The sequence below is a fragment of the Lissotriton helveticus genome, chromosome 7 (assembly GCF_964261635.1).
Source record: "Lissotriton helveticus chromosome 7, aLisHel1.1, whole genome shotgun sequence".
NCBI classification, from domain to species: Eukaryota; Metazoa; Chordata; class Amphibia; order Caudata; family Salamandridae; genus Lissotriton; species Lissotriton helveticus.
In genome coordinates, this window is record NC_136068.1 from 1,918,359,037 (window position 1) to 1,918,379,901 (window position 20,865).

The 20,865-nt window shown below is 43.0% G+C and overlaps 1 protein-coding gene across 1 annotated transcript in view; it reads right to left on the minus strand.

The window, feature by feature from the left end:
* Window positions 1-20,865, minus strand: part of LOC144769966 (natural killer cells antigen CD94-like) — a 76,316-nt gene that overhangs the window by 44,628 nt on the left and 10,823 nt on the right. The window contains exons 3-4 of the mRNA XM_078654163.1: window positions 11,892-11,996; window positions 1,608-1,658 (exon numbers count right to left, since the gene is read on the minus strand). Coding sequence (XP_078510289.1) covers window positions 1,608-1,658; window positions 11,892-11,996 — 156 coding nt within the window. The remainder of the gene's footprint in view (window positions 1-1,607; window positions 1,659-11,891; window positions 11,997-20,865) is intronic.

A 20,865-nucleotide genomic window follows, 5' to 3' on the forward strand; every position in this document is an offset into this window, starting at 1 on the left:
GGTAAAAGCACTTTCCCCAGTGTTCATTGGATTGGAGTTAGAGGAGTAAATTCTCCATCTAAATGCATGTCCTTTCACCAAGGTTGGTGGGACTAGAGTTACAATAGTTCATTTCACCAACTTTATTACGTAATATATTGAATGTTTGTGGGTGGGTTTAGCATAATAAGATTTTAAAAGATGTTACTTTAAAAATGTTAGTAGTATATACATTATATTGATAAATCTTTCTGTTCCAAAGTTTTACATGGTTTAGTTTTGTAGAATTCAAGATAAAATATTGAATTAAGATACTTTTTAAACAAATTTTTTTCTTTATAAAGAGCTTTTTTATACCTATACTTTATATTTTTAACGTTTTCAAAATAAAATGTTCATCTATTTTATTTACAAATGTATTTAGTACTATTGACATATTGGTCTCCTTTTTTAAATTGAGTTTTACGGTAATATGATAGCATCATGTAAAGGGAAATTATAAAAATAACTAATTAAAAGTAGAAAATGTAGATATTTTTTAAACATGTCAGTGTTTATGAAAAACAAAGATAATGCATATAGAGAGATTGATTTAGTTACAAACGCATTTGTCACAAAAAGATATATAATATTAAATAATATTACATTTCATTTTATTAATTAGAATATTTTTATATTATTGTTAAACTAGATTTAAAAAAGATAACTATAATATGGTTACCCCTGTTCTACATCTATTTCCATTTATAACAATACTATTTTTATGCACTCTATATTATTACAGTAAATGTTTTTGCATTTTGTATATTCATATTTGCAATAGTTTGGTTAATTTACTTTTAAGCATTCAAACCTGAATTTTTGCTAGCAATATTTTGAATACAGTAATTTTTATATCACAATATTTTTCTTTGTTCATTTTGAGTTACCTCAGCGCAGTACTCATCTTCAGAGCCGGTAGTGGGTGCCTTGGCCCTGCCAGCTTCATCGGTCTGTATTTGCACCTCTCCCAAAACCTACATGGTTTCTGCCTACACTATGGAGACCCAGTGTTCACCATTCAGCTTGCCACCTTACCAAGCCAGGGATTCCCGAGATGACAAACGTACCCCCTCTTAAATGACTTAACATTTGAACAGTTCTATTACCAGTGTAGCCCCTTCATCTATAGACGCTAAATAATTTTCCATGATTTTAGAGTTCAACTAATTTCACTAGATTGTGCAGATTGTCTGCATCCAGGTCATTTTGGTCACACTTCCATACCCTCTTGGCTCCATTAAACTTAGTATCCCCTTTTGAAACTTTTCTCCATAATGAGTTTTGATAATTTTTATAAGTTTGAATTTATCTCACCAAACAGTCTGTCTTCTACTTCTATGGCCATGTGCTACAAAAGATGCATTCATTGTTGGCTAGGAGAAGCTTATTTTATTATCTTGAGCAATCCTACTCTCTTGCTACCAGTCTTGATGGCCAAGTCTCTTAAGAATGTTTCGCTGTCTTTGGAGATGGGTGGAAATCCTTACAGTAGCACGAGGTTTACACTTAATGAACTCTGTGCCGGGTGTTCCTCTTTAATGGACCTTCTGCTTTGCAATACAATTTTGAAATAATATGATACTTACTACTAATAGAGTCTGTAATGCATTCTCTCCTTTCTTGTCCATTCTGCTTTACTGTGGTGGCAAAGAAAACAAGCATCAAGATGAATTACTTTGAGTTATTTCTAATGCAATGCAATAGGATTTACATTTGAATATACTCCTTGTTTTATCACATCACATAGAGCAGCTCCAATTAAGATATCCAAGGGCTACAAACATCCAGCATGCCAAATGCACAGACCCTTCTAAATTCACTGTCAATATGTTGTCAGATTAACTGATGCTAATCAGAGAAATGTAGGTCCAAACATTTGAAAAGAGTGCTAAAGACATTGAGATTCTTTCATAAGAGGTCAGCGATGCAATTGGAGACGGAATTTGGACAAAAAAAAAAACTTTTATTCGATTAATCAGTTTGATAATCATAAAAAGTACATCATAGACAAAATAAATACATACATATACATAAAAGCAGATTATTATAATGTGATACGAATAAATTTGTTTCAGATAAAAAGGAATCAGTTGGGCGATATCACCATGGCGTTACGAACCTTTAAACATGATTTCAAAAACATTGCTACATTTTTGGCCATATATTGGGAGTCCAGTTGTTGAAGTGCTAACATAGCTGGGCGACACGTCCTCAACCCCATTTGGCGTAATAAGCACATAATCCAACGTTTGCGCGCTTGTACATAATAGCGGCAGAATAATGTAACGTGGATGGTCGTTTGGGGGGAGACGTGATCGCAGGGACAGTTTATTAAGTCGTGTGACCAATTTAACACGGTTGGAAAGGAAACGAGGCGGTGAAACAAATTAAAACGAAATCTGGTTAATAGGAATTTCTCGTGATTCGATATATAAAAAGTAAGATAAGGCTGAATTTCTAGGGACGTTTGAACCATCAATAAGTGGGTATTTGTCGTTTTGTGTGCTTCAGAGGTTAAACGTAGTTCTCTCAGATGATTTATACATAGTTGTTTCAATGTCTTTCTACTTATTGGGTCCATGGTGGATGGCTCAGTGAAATGGTGAAATAGATTCAAGTCCTTCAAAAAATTGGCTACATATGCTAACCATGGAATTCTTTTCCAGGCCGACATTTTCAAACAATCAGAGATTAATGCGCGTGTTAGGTGGCATTCTGGCTTGGACCATATACGGTGCCATAGAAGAACTGGTTGGCATTTGATGACATCCGATATAAAGTCCATACCCAGTTCAATATGGCAACCGTAAGTTGGCGCGCTCTGTGGAAGTGCCAAAAGATATTTTGTGAAGTGATTTTGAATCTTTTGGAGGTCTTCAGTGTTTATATAGCCCCAAACACCTGATCCATAGGTAGCAATGCTCTGGCACTTGGATTGATAGATCTTAATCAGTTCAGGTGGAGCCGGTTTGCCCAGTTTACTAGAAAAAGAGCGAAGGGCCGAAATTGCTCTCTGGAAGAGTAGTTTCCTACTTGCCAGCGCCCTTTTCAAGGTTAGCTGGTCGTCTATTAAAATACCAAGATAGGGGTATTCCCTGGTTTGCTCCAATTTGATATGATCAATATGTAGATGTTTAGAAGTTTTTACCTTTGGGCCTATGTTCATGACAAAGGTCTTGGTTTTGTTCACTTTTAGGCCCAATGATGACATGTACTTACAATATTTATCAAGTTGTTTTTGGAGCTGCACCAGGGTTCTGGCAAGTATGACAGAATCATCGGCATATAATAATGCCGGAATAGGGCGACGATTAATAGTGGGTAGGTCCTGGCACCCCTCTAGCATGGCTGTTTCCAGCCCGTTGGTGTAAAGATTAAACAAGAAGGGTGCCAGGACACAACCCTGTCTGACTCCCCTTGTGATAGGGAATGAGGATGACAATTCACCGCCCAGGCCGTACCTCACGCAAGCAGATGCATCAGAGTATAGCTCACGCAAGAACTTAATTAGTGGGGGGTCAACACCCATTTCTTCCAGAATGGCCCATAACCTGGCGTGGATCACACAATCAAACGCCGCACTAAGGTCGACGTAGACTAAAAATAAGTTACCCCGTTTTACCCTCGCATATTTTCCTATCAAAAGGGTAAGATTTAAAGCCTGTTCCACAGTCCCCAGTCCCTCCCGGAATCCGTACTGGAGATCGGTAATGATGTTCTTATCAGTCGCCCAGTCCTGGAGACGTTCCAGGATAAGGCGACCCGCAACTTTCCCCAGTGAATCCAGGAGGGAGATGGGTCTGTAGCAGGCTGGGTTATTTCTATCCCCCTTTTTAAAAATAGGGAGGAGAATGGAAGATGACCAAGATTCCAAGAGACCGGTTTGTAAGGTTGCTGTCATCAATCGGGCAACTATTGGGGACCATAGGTCAATATTGGCAACAAATAAATCGAGGGGGACGCCGTCAGGGCCGGGGGCCTTTCCGGTTTTAGAGGTAGTTAGTGCATGCCTTATCTCGCTAAGTGAAAAATGCAGATCAATCGGATATGGATCCACCTTGAGGTTATCGGCTGGTAATTCAACTTGGCTGGGGCAGTCCGAATGGGGATCACTAAAGATCTTTGAAAAATGAGTCACCCATTCGTCTGCAGTCACCGCCACATCCAGATGTTGATGATGATTATCGGCAGCCAAGAAGGGAGATTTGATAACCTGCCAAAATTGAGAACTATCCCTATTTCTTGAGCTCTCGTGTAATTGGGCCCACAAGTTTTTCTTATAATCTTTTTTACATTTGTTTCGGGCCTGATTGTACTCCGATCTAAGTTTAGCCACCTCGCTTTTAATTCTGGGTTGGTTATGGAGAGCTTTCTTTAGTGCATTCAATGCTTTCCGGCAAGCGGTATTAAACCAGCTCGGTGTTCGTTGAATATCAGGTTTATGGGTACATCGTAGTTCAGCCTGAATTATTTTTAAGATTTCCCTGAAGCTAAAAATAGTTAGCTCGGGGGTAGGGTCCAACGACAAACAGTTGTTGATCCATTCGGATGCTTTCGATACTACCTTAGTAGTGGTTAGAGTTGGGTCAATTTTTGACCATTTCACGGAGAAACCATTGGTTTTATCCATGGTCAACGATTTCTGAGTTAATTGACTTAACCTTATAGGATTAGGGTCGATGGAGGTTAAATTAAAAGTAAAGCTATTTGGGAAATGATCGCCTGAAATTTCTGAACCTGTAGTAAAATTAAAAATTGTACCTTTTAAAAAGTATGAACATAAAATAAAATCTATCGTACTAGAGCAGTCCCTGCCGTGGAAAGTAGGTTTAAATTCCACCGGGGGATCTACGAGTTCGTTAGCGTATGACAGTTCTAAGGTCGCTATGCTATCGTTAAGACATTCACCTGCGAGGGAATGGGCAAAATGAGTCATTGGATTATCCTGTTCGTCTAGAATGCCACAAGTGCCATTTTTATGTGTGTGGCATAATGGGACGTTGAAGTCCCCTCCCCATACTAGATTACACTCAGGAGGTAATTTCTTTAGACGTTGTTCACTTATAAACAGGGAAAGACCTGAAACTGTCCTTACACATTCTACAGCAGACAAATTATTATAAAAGTTAATAAAACAATATGAAGTACCATTCTTAAAAAGAACCAAAAGTATTTGGTAATTTGAATTAAACTGGAGGGTGGAAATATTCCGGACTTGCAGGTTATTTGACACATATATTGCTAAACCGCCCATGGGTCTGCCGTGGGTGGAGGGGCTCGCTGAGGAGTGAAATGTTTTATAACCCTGTATATGAAGTGGGGTGATTGTCCAAGTCTCTTGCAGGCAGATTATCTGATTAGTGGTAACAAATTTCAGCCACAATTCTGATTTGATCTTGGATCGAAGTCCAGCTACGTTCCAAAATAGTACGGATACCCGCAAAGATGGTACTGTTACGTGTTTCAAACGTGGTGTTCTTATTTTTATTATGGGCTGTGCATGGACGGAAGAGTGGTTGGCTGCAATATCACATCGTTGCAAAACCTTCACATTATGTTGTGACAGAATATCATTTGGGTCCTTAGGCTCTACAGGGGAAGGGGGTATCGGTAGTCTAGGAGGTGGAGTTAGGGGAGATAAAGGTGTCAGTGCTATAGGGGATGGAGGACCTGAAATAGAGGAGTTGTTTTTTACCTGGATGTTGATCGATGGTGGTCAATCCACCATCTCAAGGCAATCGAATCTATTATACATAGGAATACCTCTCCAATCATGAGATGGCCTCTTATCTCCGGCTCCGTATCCCACCCGTGGAACCCAGTCTGGTTTTCTGTTCCAGGTCCCAACCTGGGTCCAGTTCCATTCTGGACCTGATACAAAACTTTTTGCTGGAGGATAGAAGTAAGCTAATCTTTTGGTGTCTATACCTTCCAGGGACGTTTGGGAACCCCCGATTGACGAAATATATTCAACCGTTTGGGGGTCTTCAAAAGTAATTATAACACAGTCCCCGGAGATTGTCTTTGACTCCTTTCCCACCCAAGGGACCCTGCGGACAGATGTGACTCTGTTGTTGGCGTATGGGGGAAGGGGCCTATTGGTCGATAGCCAGTGTAGGACTTTATTCTTTAAAGACCATCCTGGCTCCTCTGAGTTTAAATGCAACTCAGGAACCCCAGTCATAATAATAGTGTATGGCGTTGCCTCAGGTGGAAGGTGTGCTGGGCGACGACCATGTTGTTTAGTGTTGTAGGCTGCGTTTTTTGTGGCAGGTGTCCTTGGCGGATTTGTTGCGTGTGGGTGCGGGTTTGTTGGCACTGAAGACAATAATTGTGCTGATAAAGGTGGATTAGAAACGGACCCTTTTGTGGGTACTGGGGGTTGCGCTTGTTGCGTGCTCGGGATCGTGGATTTTTGTTTCGGCTGAGTTATGATAGTTACATGCTTATGCTGTTGGAGGGAGTGATGAGTTGTAGAGGGCCCTGCTTTATTCGTGCTTACGCGCGTTGTTGCTGAGGTTTGGGCCTCTAAGGGAGTAGGAGCTGGAGTTGGGTTATTCTTGGAGTTTGAATTAGATAATAATGATGCTAATGTTTTTTCTATGTTTTGTAGTGCAATTTCAATGGGTTTCAAGTGAAGTTTGATTAGTGACTGTAACGAAGCCAACAATTGCGAGTTGTCATCACCCATGTTGCTACTGATGGAAGAATTATTAGTATTGGTTGAAGAATTTGACATATCAGCCGTGTTAGCAATCACCTGTTGTTGAAGTGGCGATAAATGGCTAATAGCTTGGTCGACTGTAGCGGGCTGAACCGTGGATTGGCTGGGAGAGATAACCTGAGGCGAATGATGGTTCATTTTATGTTCCCTTCTGTTTTTTGGGATCGCCCCTTCCCACTGCCCCCTAGTATTAGGTGAGGGAAAATCCTCCTGGGTGGGAATCGTAAAGAGGGGTGGTGTTCTCTCAAGTGATAGAGCTAAACGTGAAGGAGAGGGGAGTGATAGTTGGGTAGCAGAAAGGTCTATAGTCACTGATAGGTCCACCGTTCCCGGAGCCATGATGGTAACTAATGGAGTTCCGGGGTCAGGGTTACGTTGGGGGGTTTTAGCTGTAGCCAGTAATCCCAAAGAGGATCGCCTGGCTAAAGCAAGATCTTGGGAGACCCTCCTTTCTAACAGTAATACACCTTGGTTAATTGCGTCGTTGGCTTTCGCAATGAACTGGTCAATGGGGCCTGTTTTTTGGGCTGCACGGGATGGTTTAGTGCTTCTGGTGTTCCTGGGTGACATGGTTACTATATGCTAGACTATAAGCAATAGTAGACGTTACAACAGTATGTATACAGACCACAACAGTAAAATATCAAGCATATGTCCACTTAATGATAGCAACCACAAAGTGTCAATGGGGTAGCCCAGTCCAGTCTTACCCGGTCTTGAACGGGCTTAAACGGGCCCGCCCTTGGCCCGGGCTTTGCCCGGCGTCCCGCGAGACGGGGGTGCCTGTGGATTTAAACGCCTCCTGGCGCGCGATTGACGCAGGTTGCGCCGCAAAGGATGGTGGGCAATGTAGTTTTTTCCCCTCCCCAGCACCGCGCTCCGCTCGGCGGCCTCACCCCAAGATGTAACAGGGGTCGGGCGGCGGGAGGCGGGTGGGCAGGTTGCACAGCCAAGTAAAGGTTCAAAACAAGCGTGAGGGCTTCTCACAGAGTCCTGGCAGCAGCAGTCCGTCTCAGAATACTTCCCCCACTCGACCGGGGTGCCTGTGGATTTAAACGCCTCCTGGCGCGCGATTGACGCAGGTTGCGCCGCAAAGGATGGTGGGCAATGTAGTTTTTTCCCCTCCCCAGCACCGCGCTCCGCTCGGCGGCCTCACCCCAAGATGTAACAGGGGTCGGGAGGCGGGTGGGCAGGTTGCACAGCCAAGTAAAGGTTCAAAACAAGCGTGAGGGCTTCTCACAGAGTCCTGGCAGCAGCAGTCCGTCTCAGAATACTTGGACACAATCTTTAAGTTTCTTCTAAAATGTAGTCCGTCAGTGTCTCAGTAGGAAGATAATTCGTATTTTATAATATACATTAACGTAATTCTAACTAGTTAAACTTCATTAAATGTCGCGATTTCTTCCTGTAGGAAGTTCTCTGCCCCAGTGGTGAAGATCTCCACCAACAGATGGAAAATTACCAATAGTAATCTTACGCTTGTAAATTCAGATGTAGGAGGCTCCACCCCCGTTATTGGAGTGGATGTAGAGAAGTAAGTCTACTACACCTGGAGGTAAATAGCGAATAGTAAAAAAGATGAGAGTTACACCTAAGTGTGGGAGTAGATCTGCAAATGTCAATTTACCTTTGTGAATCAGGCAATCTATCTCAGGGCCTTATTACGAGTTGGGTTGTTAGAATAACGGTAGCAGTTTCCCAACTGCCCTATTAAAACTAGGGTGGTCGTGCCGCCCTCGGATCACTGCAACTGCTGCAACTGCCGGGTACCACCGTTCCCTGGCGGTTGCGCAGCAGTCCTGAGGCTGCAATATGCTTGGCGGCACCACCGGGGACCCACCAAGCATATTAGAACATTGGAATGTGGAGCACTCCATTGAAGACAATGGAGTGCTCCGTGCTTCTACAGGCCAGTAAAGGCCCGCAAAGCAACATTCTAATGTTTTCACAAAGGCCTCACGGAGCCCGTGGGGATTTAAACTCCTCGGGTTCCGGGAGACCTTTGTTTTATTTGTTAGAACATTCTGCCCTCTAGTGGCAGAATGTTCTAATAGCCTTGTAGCACTCCGTAGCTGGGCTACACTGGCAATTAAAGACCCGCTTCCTTGTTAAAGGCCCGATATTCATCAGTCACTGCTTTTCATTCTAAAACTTTTTTTACAGTTTGTCATTCACTGCTTTTCACTCTCACCATTTGTCTATGAGTCTCAAAATTGATGGTCATGGGGCAAAGTTTCAGGCCGATCGCAATGGAAGTCAGGGTAGGACGCATGTGCCGGGCTTGCCACAGTCAAAATTTTACCTTTACACTTAAAAACTTTCCGGGTTCTTTTTCTCGTCAACAGTGAGGTCGGTGGGGTTCTCTGCAGGTAGAGGCCAGCGCTAGGCTCGACTTCAAAGAATAGGTTATGTCAACTGTCCAATGGAGAGCCTTGGTCCTTGATGACATTTGAGGCTACCCATGTCCCGGCAAATAGTGGGAGACTATGAGCCTCGGACTGTTTCCAAAAACTTTAGCTTTTTCCTTTGGCTTGCAAGTTGCAGTTCTTGAGGGAGAAAGAGTACACTCTAGCCCCAGCCAAGGGTACATGATCGGGGAGATACCCCTAGGGACCAGGACTATCTCATGGGGTACACCAGTGGAGTCTAGGTCAGGTCCGGTAGCTATTGGTCAGCTGGCCACTTCGCAGGTACAGGCTTGTTTACCTTTTGTGGCACTAAAGCTTCACTAGCCTTTGGAGTCCACTCACTGGTCCTTTGAGACAAGTGAGAGCAGGTCCAGCCCTTGAGGTCTTTTGCGGTGGGTTCAACAGCAGGAGCAGCCCGGCTCTTTCTGAAATCCTGTGTTTGTTCAGTAGGTGCAACAGGTGCAGTATTACTAGGTGCAGCTTTTCTTTCCGAGTTCCATAGGTACAGCAGGTGCAGTCCTTCTATTCTTTCAGCGCCCAGGTATATTCTTGGGCTGGTAGCCAGAAGTGCAAATTTTATAGCAATATCGACTTTGCGGCTAAAGCGGACTTCCTAGCTAATGGGGCAACAATTTCCACAGGGCAATCCTACCCACTTTTAAATCATTTCCTGTAGGGGTTGGCACTAACCAATCCCACAGTGAATCTCCCATCCCAAATCCCAGCTGTTGGGACCCTTCTTCCCTGGATCATAGCTAGAGCCCCACCCTTGGTTCCTGCTAGGGAACCAGTTCTGCAATAGGTAATCCCATGTTTGGGAGAGATGCCCACCTGTCTATCTACGCAAAGGGGTGGGCAGGCTCCTCCCATTATCAGACTTTTTCTTTCGTGTTCCTGAAAGCACTTCACACCTCCTGGTAGGAAGTCAGCAGTCGGTCTAAGGTGACAATTGCAGTAGATAATCAGAAGTGGCTACTGGAAGTTTAGGGCAAGAAAGTGGTGACTTTCTAAAGTCACCTTACTATTAAATTACTCTATATTTGACTTCAGCAATGAGTCAGTTTTATTGAAACACTTCATTTAATATCTTGGAGTTCTATATTTGGCTGTCCCAAATGGAAGTTTGCACTTACCACATTGGATAGTGAAACTTATTTTTAGCAAACGAGGTGACCGGCCTTACTACAGCGAAAAAAAATATTTTGAGTTTTCACTGTCAGGACATGTTTAACACCAAAGAAACTTGTCCTTTTTAATATTTTGCCTTCGGGGCTAATAAGGCCTTCCTGAGAGGACTTATACATTTTTAAAAAGAAGGTTTTGACTTTTCAAAAGGGTTCATTTTGCCAAGTTGGGTTGGCAGTTCAAAAGCTGCCCAACTAGGATGCTAGGTCAGACCTAAAGCCATGTTTTCACTTTTCCACTGCAGTAGTTGCACAATAGGTGCTGCAGGCCACTAGTGATATTTAACTTACTATAGCCCTGGGTACACGTTGTACCATATAGTAGGGAATCTTGGTAAGTTAAATAAGCAAATCAGGGATTAGCCCATTGTACTTACACTACAAGGGTCACAAGACATGCAATGGGGCTTGGTCAGCAGGGCCAGAGTACTTTGGAGTTGAAAAACCAGCATCATCACTCCAATAATTTGGGAGGAGATCTTACAAAAATATGTACTCTCTTGCAGCTATAAAAAGTCCACGTCAATTGTTAAAGCTGTCTTATAATGAATAATAAGGAAAATTTACTTTTAGAAACTTAACTTTTCCCGTCCTGAAGTTATTGTAGGCTAATTTGCATTGGCTCTCCAGCTTCTCCAAGCCAGTTATTATCCTTAAATATGAATATGTGTTTAAAGGATATAAAATGCCTCCCAGGGGAAAATATATTATGCTGCCCTGAATGGGCAGAGATAACTCATCTGAACTCCACAGAATATGTAGGGTAATAATAAAATAATACTCCACTTTTTTACTCAGTTAATAAGGAATGTAAACTGCATCCTTCAAAGAAATGATAAAACTAGCAATCAAACCCTCAGAGGGTTTCACACATATTACTGGCAGCCGTTGTGTGGATGCCATTGGAGGGTACTAGGTTGCTGCATAATTAGAATGAAGTGCCTCCTCCCATGTGCATAATCAGGATGATGTTAATCACTTTGTCTGCACTTTGGGGACCTCACACGGGTCGCCAGCCCCTCTATGGTGAAATGAATATCCCGACGTGGAATAGTTATGGCCAGGGCCACTGGAATGATGCGAATCTGCGGCCGTGGCTTTTTCGCATTATTGATTTGCTGTATTTGCCACATAATCCATCATCTGCTGCATTATCTGCAGATTTTAACAAAAAAAATGTTTATAGATCAAGCAGATCAAAAGTTAGTAAACACGTGGCTGCATATGTTCACTCCCAGTGGAAAGTCCTTCGCAAAGGCTAAACGGTCATCTTTAATTTTTATTAATGCTGTATTTAATAGGAAAACCGACACTAATGAGGTGAAATCTTTGCCCAGGCAGTATTACTATGTGTAAAAATGACAAAATACTGAGTACTATAAAAAATGTGCCACATAAGTCAGCTTTTCACGCCGCATAATTTAGTCAACTCTGCTGCATATTTTGGTGCTCAGTTGTCGCATAATCCCAGTGCCCCTGGTTCTGATAAACCTCCACATATGCAGTATTTGGTAATAATTCCTGTGCCTTGAAAGAACTGGTGAAATACTTTACCCAACATTCCTGCGAGGGCGGCCACCAGCAGAAGGATCCCCAATGGTGCGGCGAGCAGAGCCCAGCGAGGGATGGATACGGTGCCGAGCATGTAACGACAGCATCCTGAGAAGAGAAAGAGGGATACAGAACAGATCAATGACTCCTAGTGCACAGTAAAGGTCACTCATACAGGGAGGTTTACCAATTTATAGGGCAACACAGTACAAAAGTCAAAGTTGCTGAGCCACATTGTACTAGGGGGAGAGTGCAGGACAGCCCCATATCTGCCAAGATATGTTGTTGCTACTTTCATTCTCAGCGCTGGTGCTCCATTAGGGGTCCTAGTGCAACGTACACACCTTTGCACCATAGTGCATAGGTGCATGCATGATGTCTAGCATAGGTTTTGTACAGGAAGTGTATTATTCCAGTAGAAAATACTATGTTCAGATTAATTTATGAACTTTTCTCAAATTACATGGGTGTCGTACAATGTAGAACACAGGCAATGTCTGAAAAGTTAGGAGAAATAAAAAATACTTCTCGTAGTTAGAACATGGCTCGAGGAGGTTTCTTTTTTGGTGCAAGGCTCAGTCTAATATCATTGGCCGCATTTTAAACATATGAATTCTTATAGAGTGAGGGCAGTAGGTAACGCACTTTAGAGTAAGTATGGAATGTAATCTTCAGATATTTAAAATGTTAAAAACGATTTTGATGATTTCTGATTGGACGCAGAACTCAAGGACTCTGGAATTGAAGGCATATTTTTAATCTGAAGATTTTTCAGCGTCACCTTGAAATCTTGCTTTGAGCCCTGAAGAAGTGGTTTTAAACAGCGAAACATGTGTTGGATGGCTGCATTTGTTGGGCATTGGCCAGGAGTAACACACACATCAGTGTATATTTTAACAGAAACAAATAGACAAAGAATTTTCTTATTTCAAAACAAAAAATGTACATATAAGATAGGAATAACATGGACTTTAAACCGATTAATCCAATTGATTATGTGTACATCTATGAATTATTTTGACTTTTAAATAAATACGGTTTTAAAATGTTGAGAAACCAGTTTTAAGAAGATCACTTCATTTCTCCCAAGGAGAAAATGTGTTTGATGCAAGTTTAAAACTTCTAGCAAAACCAATTAACCTATCAGACCGGTGCTCTCCTAGGCCTGATAAAAGTGCTTGACCCCTTCGCTGCTGGGCCTTTTCCCCAGATCACTGACATAATATCGATGACCAAAATATAGACTTACCTAAATATCGATGAAAAAATATAGAGTGCAAAAATTTCGAATTCCTTTCTACAAACAGGCAAGTACAATAATATCGAATCAAAAATATCGTTGTAAAAAATATAGTTAGTCAAAATATCGAATTTTTTGATGTCTTAAAATTAATTGAAAATTAATGAAATAATGAATATAATTAACGTAAACATACTTAAAATACTTAAATAACCTTAAAATTAATTATTAATTAATGCAAGTTAAAAAAATACAATTTAATTTTTTAATACATACATATATATATATATATATATTAACATAATATTAACAAAAATATACAATATTTTTACCATATGATAGCGGGAGAGTACAATTTACTATTACAACTCTAGTGAGTGCAACAGTAGGGAAAGCGTTGGATAGCGTAGGGGTAAAAATTACTATTCCCACTCCAGAGAGTGGGAACAGTAGAGAAAACGTTGGATAGCGTAGGGGTAAAAATGACTATTCCCACTCCAGAGAGTGCAACAGTAGGGAAAGCGTTAGATAGCGTAGGGGTAAACATTACTATTCCCACTCCACAGAGTGCAACAGTAGGGATAGCGTTGGATAGTGGGAGGGTAAAAATGACTATTCCCACTCCAGTGAGTGCAACAGTAGGGAAAGCGTTGGATAAGGGGGGGGGGGTAAAAATTACTATTCCCACTCCACCACACACACAACCACACACAAACAAACAATCACAGACACACACACACACAACCACACACACAAGCACAAGCCCACACACAACCACACACACACAACCACACACACAACCACAACCACACACACACACAACCACACACCGAACCACAACCACACACCGAACCACAACCACACACCGAACCACATCCACACACACAACCACACCGTCAGTGCACACTTTCACCAGACACCGACACCATCAGTCGGCAGTGTACGCTTTCACCGGGCACACACCACCAGCCGGCAGTGCACGCTTTGACCAGGCACACACCACCAGCCGTCAGTGCACGCTTGGAACACACCACTAGTCATCAGAGCATGCTTTTGATGGAGCAGATTTCATCTGCAGTCAGGCCTTGTTTTATTTTTGTGCTTCAGACAGACTGCATTTAAATTGCCACGCACATTTTGGTGCAAGTTAAAAAAACATGGCACATGAAAAACATGAAAGTGAGGCCTATTCAGTCTGAAATGCTTTTGCTGAATTAACATGTGTTTTTGCAATGTAGAGAAAAGTGGCCTTTTTAGCTTTGAAGATTAATAGAATGTGTTTCTCTCTTCCCAGCTCATCCCTTGCAATCTAAATTCACTATTTCTGTCTTAAAAGACTTTGACTTGTTGCATATTTTGATAAACATTTTCAGTTAATAACATCTTTTTATAATGTGTGCGAAATAATAATGCACCAAACACTACACAGGGGGCTAAATGCTTTTTTGCATGAAAAGCTGTCTAAAACATTAAAGCATGTTGCTGTGTGCGCTGTATTGACTGCGTGTGCTCTTAAAATTTACACTAAAGCATGAAAAAGCTATGTTGCACATTGCACATTTATTTTGCATGTTGTCATAAATAATAGAAAAGCTGCTTTACACCAATAGCTTGGCTAGGTAAACATTTATAAGGGGTATTAGTATGGAGTTGGGAAACATAATGGGCTGATTTACATGAAATTAATATTCTCTTTGTGTCTTTTTTATTTTTGGGGCCTACAATTAAATGGCTGCCTGTGAATCCAGCAAGGCTATGACTTGCATTTTCAGAAAAGAGTGCATGCGCAGACTGTGGCAGCTTTCCTCAAACCACGAAGAAGTCAAGGCCATCTTGAACTGTACATTCTTGTTATTTTGCCAATGTACCAGTTAGTTAATATATCCGTCCTACTGCGCTGTGAAAGGAAGGAAGAGAATTTGAATGAAACATTTTTCCTAGTTAATGTTGCAAAAACAATATAAAAGTATTTTTTTTTTAACTTTTTATTATTCACCAGAACAGCAGACAGATACATTCATTATGCAATGTATGGATTGTTTCAGTACATTAACATTGTAGATCTTCAAACCAAATGCATTTTTAGTGATCTCATCAAGCATTTCACACTGTACTCTTTCACCTTCTTAGTCCATTATACTTTGTACATTACTGATTATTCATCATATTCATTTCACATATTCAATTTTTTCTCCTTGCACATTTAACCAGGTTGTAGCATAGTAGAGATAGTGGCCCTCCCTCTCGTGGGGTTCATTGTATAGCCGGATCCGTCTCCAGGTGTATGTTCATCCTAGTGCCTGTCTGCATAGCCCCACCCCTTGCTTTCAGGTTTCGCCCTGCTGTGTCTGCAGATAATCTACAAATGGTTGCCAGAAATCTTTTGGTCTGGAGGGCAATGGTTAAGTGCTCCTCGTAAATTCCCATTGTTTCTTTACAGTATAGCATATCCGACACCCAGTCCTTAAATCTGGGCGGTCTTTTGCTGCCCCACTTAGTTGCCATACGCCTCTTGGCCAACAATAGCGCCACTGCCAGCAGCTTCCGTCTTCTAACCTGTTTAATCCTGTGTGTGCCCAGCAGGCATACTAATGGGGAGTTTGGTACGTGTTCGGCTAACATGTGTGTAAGTGCAGCCGTCACTTGTTGCCAGTAATTCAGAAGATCAGGGAAAGCTCATGCCATATGGAGTAAATCGGCGCGAGGTGACAGGCACCTCTGGCATCTGTCATCGACTCGAAGGCCGGACTTATGTAGCTTCACTGGCGTATAACATGTTTGGTGTAAAAATGTTAAATGTATGATGCGCAAGTTACAGTTTGATGTGAGCAACCGCATCTGTGCACAACTATAATCCCAGTCTTCTTCCGTTATAGTCATGTCTGTCTGCTCTTCCCATCTGAGTACCGATCTATTTGTGTCCCCCATCTGTTCATATTATGATGCCGTGTACAGTCTGGTGACTAATTTTGAGCGTGTTGGCGCAGTTAATAGAACCTGCAAGGCCAGCAGAGTTGGTGCTTCGTGCGGGAATGTATCATACAAGTCTCTAATCGCTGCTCTCAGCCTGTGATATGCAAATAATTTTAATGGCGTTGTGGGCGCTTAGCTCTGGGCTTTGTAGGAATATAAACGTGTTGTGTGGAAATACCGCGCTCATCATCCGGAGGCCCATGTCTCCTAATTCTCTACACATCTTCTGTTCACACGTCACCGACAGTTTGGGATGATTCGACAGTGGGAGTGCCGGCGCATATAGGGGTAGTTTTTGCGCTCGTACCGCCAGTGTGTGCCATGCCCGTGATGTGCATTTAACTGTTTGAATCGTTTCATTTGAATAGTAGCTTACCGTGTCTGCAAAAAATTGTGTCAGCTTTTTGGGGCGGATACTATCCGTCTCCACCGCTACATGTGGTATGTGGTTGCAACCAGTAGTGCGCATGTTGTGCCTGTGCACAGTAATAGTATAATTGTAGATCAGGGGCTGCGAAGCCTCCCTGGTGGTAGGGCTTCATGAGCGTTTTCCAGCTTACCCGTGGTTGCTTCCCTGCCCATGTCAGGCGTTGTAGCACTGCGCGTAGTTTATCGAAAAAGGCATTCATGAGCCACACTGGAATGTTCCAGAACAGGTATAGGAATCAGGGTAAAATTATCATTTTCTGCAGAGCGATTCGGTCAGCTATCGATAACGGGAGCTTAATCCACTTTTCTACTGTTTCCTCCAGTTTGGTCAGGGCCACTCCATAATTTTTATTTACTACCACCCCGGGGTCTCGGTGCACCCATATTCCCAAATATTTCACCGGTTCCGTTTCCCAGGTAAGTGGGTATGCCAGCGTAGGTTGCGTGGTCACCTCCGTCAGCGGTATCACCACTGATTTGTCCCAATTTATACTTAACCCGGCATACTGCTCATACTTTATGTATTCCCGTATCAGTGGGTTCAAGTTTGTATCTGGGTTGCAGGTGTATAAGACCATGTCGTCCGCGTATAGCGAAATTCCGACAGGCCGTAGTGAGAACTGTAAGGCTGTTTCTGGGTGTTTGTCTGATTTTACAGGCCAGAGGTTCGACCACAAGTGTGAAAAGTATAGGGGATAACGGACACCATTGCTTAAGGCAATACTACGGGAGGTGCTTCCGTTAATGCGCACTCTTGTTCTGGGTTCGGTATATAAGATAGCTATCCATTTTTAAAATGTTGGCGGGAACCCCATTCTAATCAGGACCGTGAACATAAACTCCCACTCCACCGAATCGAAAGCCTTCGCAGCATCAAGGATACTAAAGCATGGTAGATATGAGCCTTCATAACAATGCACCTGATCCACAATAACCTCAAAAGTATATTTTTTCCCCTTTGTAAATTGGTAAATGGGGTTTATGTGCACACTGATGAAACACCCGCCATCACAGTGATAGTTCTATACAGAACTTAACGTGTACTAAATTGATACGCACAGGTGCACCATACATTGCAATTGTGAAGAGGCAATAAATTTATTCAAAAGGTACAAAAAGTGATGTCCAAAATTCTTGTTTGATTGATTCCTTTATTTTCCAATAGAAAGAAACGAACAGCCGACGCGTTTCGTCCCGGGTGGGACTTCCTCAGGGCAGGATAAAGATAGTAGCTTCACAGCAATGTAGCCAGTCGTATGACGATGGGAGGAGTGTGATAATCCCTGTTGCAGTACGTGTAAGTTAAGATAATATTTTAGGAAATAACAATGATAGCAGTAATTCCTATTGATTCAGTCATATAGAGTCTGTGAGTTTCAAATTCAAGAAGGACGAAGAGTTGGACTTCACCGTTCACCTTACGATAGAGGTAATACCTTAGTTCTGGACAGAGAAAGAGCCACACAAGGCGCACCATCCATAGGTTGTGCACCTTGTCCTGATCAATAAAATAACGTCCTAATTCGATGTTTGAGTATGTGTCACGATCCCCTCCTTAAACCTCGGCCAACTCGCGAGAGGAAAGTTGGGCAACGTCCGATCTCTGTCCTGTTGAACCCAATAACAGCGCACCCTCAGTCCGTATAGCAGCATCAAGGAGCGCCGCTGCTGCCGGCATTTCTGGGTCCAGACTTTGGAACATCATGAATATTGTACGTATGTTCTGTGTGGTAGATCTGGTGGGAATGAAGCCTGCCTGATCTGGAAGTATCAGAGAACGCAGAAGTAACTGTATTCTGGTGGCTATTATTTTTGCTAGGATTTTCACATCTATATTGATAAGGGAAAGGGGGTGGTAAACCTCGCATTTGGTAAGATCCTTTCCAGGTTTAGGAAGTGCTATCAGCAAAGTTTCCCTCAGCGTCTCTGGGAGGATCCCTTCCTCATATGACTCCTCATACATGTGGGCCAGAATTGGGAGTAGTAAATCCTTAAATTCTTGGTAAAATTCGCCCGGCAGGCCGTCTAGCCCTGGAGCTTTGTTGTTTGGGAGCAAATTTATTGCGTCCTTAAACTTATCCAGAAACTGTGTATGTGTGTCCGAAAACCAGGCTAGACCTATGTCATCTAAGTACTCGTGGATCTCCTGCCCCGTCTTTGCTATCCGAGTAGTGTATAGCTGGGAGTAAAAATTCCAGAAGCAATACAGAATGGTGGGAGTGTCATACCATTACGCCATCCTCATTTTTGATGTGCGTTATTTGCATGTTGCTGCGCGTCGATCTGATCTTTTGCTACAGCACCCTTCCCGGCCTGCCTCCTTCTCCGTATGCTCTAGCCCTATAGTGTTTTGAGAGGTATTTCACCTCTGTATCTGGGAACTCATGGTATGTGGTGATTTTTTGTCTTATATCGGCCTGTAATGAGGGGCTTGGTGTGGCTGCATATTCAGTTTCTAGTCTTTGGATGTCTCTTTCCACCATGGTTAATTGCTGCCTAATGTCTTTAAGTATGCCTGCCTGTTTCCCAATGCAGTGTCCCCTAATGGTGACCTTGAAAGCCTCCCATAGTGTACGGGAGCTATCCACCGTACCCTCATTATTTTGGAAAAAATCTATAATGGCCTGTTTCAGTTCGCTATGGAAAACTTGATCCTTCAGCGCAGAGTGTGGAAGGCGCCATGTAAATTGTCTCGGTGTATGTGTGGGCAGCTCGAGGCTCAGCTTTACTTGGGAGTGATCAGATAACTTTTTAGCTAAATGCACCACTGTCCTGACCCAAGCGTTGACCGCCCGCGTGGTGAGCCAATAGTCCAGCCTGGACCACGTGTTGTGGGCCTGCGAGGTGCACGTACCTTCCCTGGAATCTGGGTGTCTCAGCCGCCACACATCCACAAGCATCCATTCTTCCATCCCATCCCGAACCTTTTTAGCTGATCGTCTGCCTTGTTTGTCCAAGCCCGTTGATCTATCTAGAGCGGGGTCTAGGCAAGTGTTAAAGTCACCCCCCCAAAGTATATTTTTCGGCTGCAGGGCTCTTAGTTTGGCATATATGGATTCAAAGAAATGCGGGTCGTCTATATTCGGGCCGTATATGGATACTATGGTAAGGTCTGTGCCCCCAAAATTAACGCGCAAAACCACGTATCTCCCTTGGCTATCAGTGATTGTGTCTATTAGTGTGAAGGGGATACCACGTCGTATCAGCAGCAGGACCCCTCACGCATAGCTAGAGTATGACGATGCTACATATGTCTGTGCCCACATGTGCCCTATCCTGCATTCTCGTAGGGGGTTTAGGTGTGTCTCTTGCAAGCAAGCCACATCAATAGAGTGCCTGTCTAAGTACGCCATCACCTTCCTAATCTTACGTGGATCTTGTAACCCCCTCACATTCCATGTCAGAAGGGATAACGGCCTAGTCTGCGTCAGGTTACGTGCCATTGGAGATCCCACTTTTTCCTTCTGCTCTCATTTGGGTGTGTATTATGCTGACCTCTTCGACCCCGATGTCTTACTCTGCATGCGCCCTCTGCTGTTCAGTAAGTTTTATGTGTTCTCCCTCTCCCCTCCCTCCTCCCACTTCGTTCCTTACCTCTCAACGAGGCCATATTCCCAACCCTTCCAACTGTTTCCCCTCCCCGGAACAATATCTTTTGTGTTACACACGTGGGCTGGAGCTGCCTTGACTATACCCCCCCCTGACGGTGAAGCTCTAGGGGGCGGAGGGGGGCCATAAGCGCAAACATAAGGTGGCATTTGCCCACGTGAACTCCAACCCAATTGTGGGATATGTCGTTTTAGGGTACCTATCCCATCATAATCTAACAAAGCTTCTCATGCTCAATACGTCTATAACAACAATTGTACAGTAACTTATATGTCTATCAACCATCCATGACTTAGCTGGTTCTCAGGACTGTGTGCAGTTGCCAATCTTCTCGCCCCTAGCTCAGCCTAGGCGCTCTGCGTCTCTTATCATCAATGTCTCATGTCCGACACGGCAGTCCTTTGGCATTACAGCCGTCAGATTTGCCACGATGCCCTGGCGGAGTCCATGAGTCGCCATAGGCGAATTATTCCACATCCGACATAGCGCCTCTATCCTGAGGTCTATCTCTCAGCGACCTCCTACGTTCCCCCTTCGGTTTTTTCAGTTGTAGGCATTTCAGAATATCTTTGGGTTCATTGAAAATTTTCAACGCTCCTTCTTCTGTGATATTCAGTCTTGCTGGGTACAGCATTGCGCAGGGGATTTGTAGCTCACACAGCTTTTGCTTTGCCGTGTTGAACTTCTTCCTCGCTTCTTGCACTGTTTGGGTAAAATCCGGATATA